General features: G+C 30.9%; 1 protein-coding gene across 2 annotated transcripts in view; it reads left to right on the plus strand.

Annotated features, from left to right (window-relative positions):
* The window catches only part of Hexo2 (beta-hexosaminidase 2), a 90181-nt gene extending 85871 nt beyond the window's left edge, over positions 1 to 4310 (plus strand). For both annotated transcript variants that reach the window (XM_075369344.1, XM_075369343.1), the window contains exons 9-10: positions 649 to 908; positions 3988 to 4310. In XM_075369344.1, the coding sequence (XP_075225459.1) occupies positions 649 to 895 (247 nt within the window). In that variant the 3' untranslated portion in view covers positions 896 to 908; positions 3988 to 4310. The remainder of the gene's footprint in view (positions 1 to 648; positions 909 to 3987) is intronic.
* The last annotated feature ends 1690 nt before the right edge of the window (positions 4311 to 6000 follow it).

Raw genomic sequence — 6000 nt, forward strand, 5'->3', positions numbered from 1 at the left:
ATTAATTAATATTTGATTTAGCCTAAATTTATTATTTCGTTATTTTTACCAAGACCTATGATAGTATTGTGCAATTTACAACATTATTACTGTTACAAAATACTTACTAAATGAATGATTATTTTACTTAACTTGATGAAACGTTCCCTTTAATCTTTTTTATTATTAATAGTATTTGCCTTTTTTAAAACATTTTTAGTATTTGTTTTTCAGTATTTAAAAATTCTCAGTATAAATTCAAAAATATGGAAACCAAAGTTTTTATTAATTTTTCAAACATATATAATGTGAACTATAATGTACATAAGAAAACAATATTACTAATCTCCATCAACAGTCTGCAATACTAGTAGATATAATAATTAGTTTTAATTAACTAACTGAAAAAATATACATGGCTCTCTTTTAACATTTAAAAAAAAAATTGTAATAATAAATTTTAACGGTTTTTTTTTTTTTAATAAATCATCCAATAAAATGATGATTACTACAAAGTGGTTATGAGTGTACATGATTATTGAAAAAAGCAGTAAGATAAGTTGATATTAAAATTATTTAAATTGATTTTAAATTACGGCTATATTGAATTATTATAAATTATTCTTGATTACATGTATTCTTAGATATCTTTTGATGTTCTTTTTTCAGTTTTAAAGGTGTATTAGGAGGTGAAGTTGCGATGTGGGGTGAACTTGTTGATGAATTTTCATTGGATGCTAAAGTTTGGCCACGTGCAGCAGCAATGGCAGAAAGAGTGTGGAGTAACCCAGATACATCCAGTTTAGCAGCACAGAATCGTATGCTTGAACAAAGAGAGCGTTTAGTTCGTCGCAGTATAAATGCTGAAGCTATAACTCCTGAATGGTGTTACCAAAATGATGGGTACTGCAGTTGATATACCTAATACTGTAAGTATAAAATAATATGTTGTAAATAAACTTACTGATTTTATATTTTAATGTGTAGATTAGTCTATAGAATATTTACTGCTTTTAAAATAATAAAATGAGATCATAAAAAATAAAAGTTTTTTACCTACAAATTTCTTCACAAAAATGTCTGTGACTATTTTGTTTATTTTAATATTACAATGTTTGACATGCTACACAAATATTTCAGCAAAGATGAGATGATGTATAAAAAATTGTTAGCACCTTATTGGCAATTGAACCAAAGATCAGCTGATTCTAAAGCTAGATGCTAACCATTATACAAAGTGGCTGGCCATTACTAATTCTGGTTATTTTTCCTTAGAAATGGATTGAAACTATAATATTTAATTAATTCTGTACAATTCAAATAAACTGAATAAACAAATAAAATGTTATTTGGATGAAAACATAATTATACATTATGTAGGGCACATGGCACCCAGGAATAAAGAGATGAGCTAATCCACAATTAACAAGAAGGAATTATTCCAGGCATCTGCTGGAAGGATCAAGGAAAACTGTAGAAAACCTTAAGTATAAAATTAATCAATAAGAAAAAGAAGTGATTGTAGCCCATGAATACATAAAAATGAATACATAGTTTGAAATAATAGTAATAACTAGATGTAACCTCCATGTCCATGCATTTACATTTACGCACACGTTTGGGCAGGCACCAACATGATACTTTTACTTATGTCGGTCTTGCTCAGGAGCTCCCCTTATGGAATGTGGGAAATGGCAGTTCCAAGCTATTCTAACTGGTCATGATTGTGCTTCTTGGTTTCACTGCTTGCAGCAGGAGGGTGAGGCATGACCATGATCTGTTTTTGCTGTTATTGAGCAGACTGTGGTTATCCCACCCCTGGAAGTGGAAACTTAGTTGAGGCTAAGCTGATGTAAGTTTGCTCTATTGAGGTCGTAGGCCGTTCAGCATGAGTCAGTCACTTTGGTTCTTAGCAGGGAGTGCTCCGTGGATAAGTGTATCAGAGCTGTTACTACATGTAGCCCTGGCATCAGTATAGTGGGTCAAGCAGAACCTGACTCCCTGCCGTGGGTTTCAGCTGTGGGAGGCAGTTGACTGAGGAAACCTAGGCATGATCAGTCATCCATGACATACCCAAATGCCTGTTCACCTGCACCTTGTGACATCTTGACTGGCATCTTTTTATTTATGGATTCATTCACACCTTCTGTAGCAGAGGTTCCACGTAAAAATCCGTGTCTGATAGAGCCTTTCTCTTCACAAGCAAAGCAAAGCAAAGGAAAAGTGTAGAGTTCACAGATGTAGATAAGATGGATCGAACCCAGTTTCAGCCAAACAGTAATACAGTAACCAAAATATTTGGTCATCAAGAGAAGTGAAAAGGATTTCATCCACAGCTACAAAAAGCCAAGAAAACTGGAGTGTTGGATTTGAAGTTAGTCTGTTCATCCTAACTCCACTGTGGTGCTTTGGATGTCAGATATTGATATTTATTTGGCAATAAATCTATGCTTGTGGTGACCCACTGCATCCAGATGACCTGTGCAGGATCCTCCTATATGTGTCAGTTGCCATGAGCATCATCTGACAAGATCTCAAAACTCCCCAGTGTATAAGGAAAGAATAGCAATTCAAGAGGTAAAGACCATACAAAAGGTCATACTTCGAAGCAAGAAAGTCACACATAGTAAATCACCTAAGGTAAAATCTTACGCACAGGTTGCTCTTGCAACATCTTTCAAATCGAAAGACTACATCTCTGAGCTAGCTCCAGCCCTAGCTAAATATTTTCAATGAGAAATTGGAAAGTTAAGCAACTGGAGAAAGCAGCCGAAAACCGGCATAGAAAAAACCAGGTGTCACTAAACAAAACAGTTCTTTTCAATGCAGGAATGAACCTCCGACTAGTCATAAGGTGAAGGAAAATGAAGAAGAAATATAAAAAGAAGTGTGAACCTAATCTAATGCAGTTCGATGTTCAGCTAGAGAAAATACCCTAGGATGTAAGAAAGATGATGAAAATGATTAGGGATAAAAAGAGACTGTTAAACAAGTACCTATGGAGCCTTCGAAAGCACAGAGAATTCCAAAAGTTAAAGCAAACATTTTAGCTGCCCCAAAAATTTCAGGAGTGCATACAGTCTAGACTTCCTGCTCTACATGGGCCAGTATCATTCAATACTGGTCACAAAACATCCTGCTGGTATTGGAGATGGATGAAGATTCCATTTCCTCAGACACCTTGCCTTCAAAGGTAGAGGCTGTGAGGACCATGTATAAAAGAAATAGAAAAGGTTAGCCTAAGGGAAAACTTAAGCAATAAATATTATGAAGTAAGTTTTCTACCTGGGGAGGGGGTGACGAATTTACTTAAGTTTGTGTTTTTAATGACTGCAGACCTTTTACACTTATTTAGATAGTTCAGGCATTTCTTTAGAAATGGATTTGTTATTTTTTGTTCTTTTGGCGTTTTAATGATTTAAATAAGTCTGTATTTAGGATTATCTGTTTTGACAAGACTGGTCTTTTCACTTTTTTGATCAGGCTGGGAAAGTTTTAGCTAGGGACAAGGTAGCGTAGTGGAAAATTTTACATTTTTCGTTGAACATTTATAGTCGCATAATAAAATTATGTTTGACAAGTGAAATGATGTTTTTCAGCATATGAAAATATCTTGTTGAATAACATCCCTGTGTATTTAGAAAGTTGTGATGTTTATTTTATAAAGTGTAAATATAATCTCATTGTGCTAAATTTACTTAACCAAAATGATATCCATAATCTTTTAAAATATGGATTTAATATATTAATCTTTATTTAAATGTTCTCTTGTGTGAGCATATTTATTGTTCAATAACTGAATAAAAATTATTTGCTCAGTAAGATGAATAAACTTACAGCACCAAATATTTTTGTTGATTAGTTTTTTCTTTTTTAATTTGTAATTGAAGTAGAAAGTGAACATTATTTGGAATTAAGAATAAATTTATTTGTAACAAAGTTATGTTTTAGCCTAAATTTGAATTGATAAAATCAACTAAAATTGATTGTTTACTGATTTCTTTTCAGGACCTTAATCAAAAGAATTGATTACACTTGATGTGCCTTGGATATATAGTTTTATAAAATCATCACTTTACTCTCCTCATACGTGTAAAAACACCATTAGTCTTTATGTACATAATATTACACATTATGTTTAAATTTGTGCTGCAGGGTAAGAAAATAACTGAGCTTATATCTGTGATCACACTTTATAATTTTAATAATCTGATTGTAAATTTGTGTATGAACCAAGGAAGTACCTGATTTATACTACATTGTTTTTTTAATTTTATTTTGAGATAAAAGACTTAATTATGAAATGATACGAAGAAAATTTCTATAATTTATCAGTTGTTCATTTTATTTTTTAAAATTATTTCCTGTTTCATAAAAGAACAAAAGCATTGATCAAGAATAAGCATTACTACATATTCTATAAAAAATAATTTGAGCATGATAATCCATCAAAAAATGCATGTAGAAAATTCATCTCTGTAATATTAAATGAAAAAAATATATATTCAGACCAAAGAAGCAGAGCAATAAGAGGGTATGAAGATTGACATCTTATTAAATTTAAAGCCATGTTGAATGTATTTTATTAGTTATTATCATATTGTCTAAGTTTTAATATATTTCTTTTTACACTTCATATAAAAAATTAAATATTTCAGGGCAGCCTTAATTTCTAATACCCAAAGGTTTCCTTGTTAACTCAACTACATTTACCATTCACCCTTTCAGTCGTAGATCGTTCATTTATGACCAGACTATAACAAGGTTCTTTCTGGAACAGGCAACTTATACAACTGATTAACTGAAAATGAAGAACCTTGAGTCCATAATAGCCTCCTTAAGAGACTATCCCATGTGCCTGGTTGAGAGTATTATGAAACAGATCTTAATGGAAAATTGGAAAAGTTTACCTAAAAGGAAATCTTTTATTGATTTATTTACTCTTCACAAGACACCCAAACTTCAATTTTATTAAACAAAAAGTTTCTAAGATGCTTTGATAAGTGAAACTTTTTGTGTAAATTAGTTCAGATTGCAGTATTTTTAATGATGGATTTTTTTAATTAATCTGTCATACATTTGAAAAATTGTAATAAATTGTATAAAAAGATGACTTGTCAGCTTATGCAATTGTCAACTTATACAAACACTTGCTTTTTTCAGTAATCAGTCTTTTGTCTGATTTGATGTTATATTCTATTTCTGTTTTACACTAACATTTTAATGTCAGTATCCTTTATTAGGTCCTACATCCTCAATTATCACTTTTTATAACTCCAATCTTTTGTCTTTCTCTTCAGTTTTTACGTTCTACATTTCTCTTCGCATCAATTAACAAAGTAGTGTTGTCTTAACATATGTGGTCAACCAATGTAGTTTGTCTCTACAAGATTCTGCCACAATGCCATAAATTTCTCTTCAACCTAGGATCACTTAATTTTGAATTTTCTCTACCAACATAAATTTCAAAATCCTCCGGTAACACTAGATTTTTAAAGCCTTTATTCTTTTCCTTTCATATTTTCCATATATCACTTCCATAAAGCACTACCCTCCATGTAAATATTCAAAAAAATTTCCTTTAAATTCTTAGTTCGTTATTTGGCACTAGAAACTTCTGTTTTGCCTGAAAGCTCTCCTTCCTTATTTAAGTATAATTTTGATATCTGCATTACTTTGTCCAACCTTTGTAATTTTATGTAGATGTAAACCCCAAAAACGTATTTTTTCATGCAAAAAAAATAAATATATACATATGTACTTACATAGGTAAACCATCAGATCTTGTATTCCAATAAAGAAATATAAATAACAAGAGGAATTTGAAAATATTTCTTAAAGTTAGAAGATGTGATATGAATTTTATAATAATTTATTTGATTCTTTGTTCCAGTTTTACTATGGTAGAAAGAAGCTATTATTGATAAATTTCATTTGAATTAATTTGTTGTATTAATTCTTTTTAATGGTGGAGTAATACTTAAATAACTATACTGGATAGTTATTATCACTTTTTAATTG

The sequence above is a fragment of the Lycorma delicatula genome, chromosome 6 (assembly GCF_047948215.1).
Source record: "Lycorma delicatula isolate Av1 chromosome 6, ASM4794821v1, whole genome shotgun sequence".
NCBI lineage: Eukaryota > Metazoa > Arthropoda > Insecta > Hemiptera > Fulgoridae > Lycorma > Lycorma delicatula.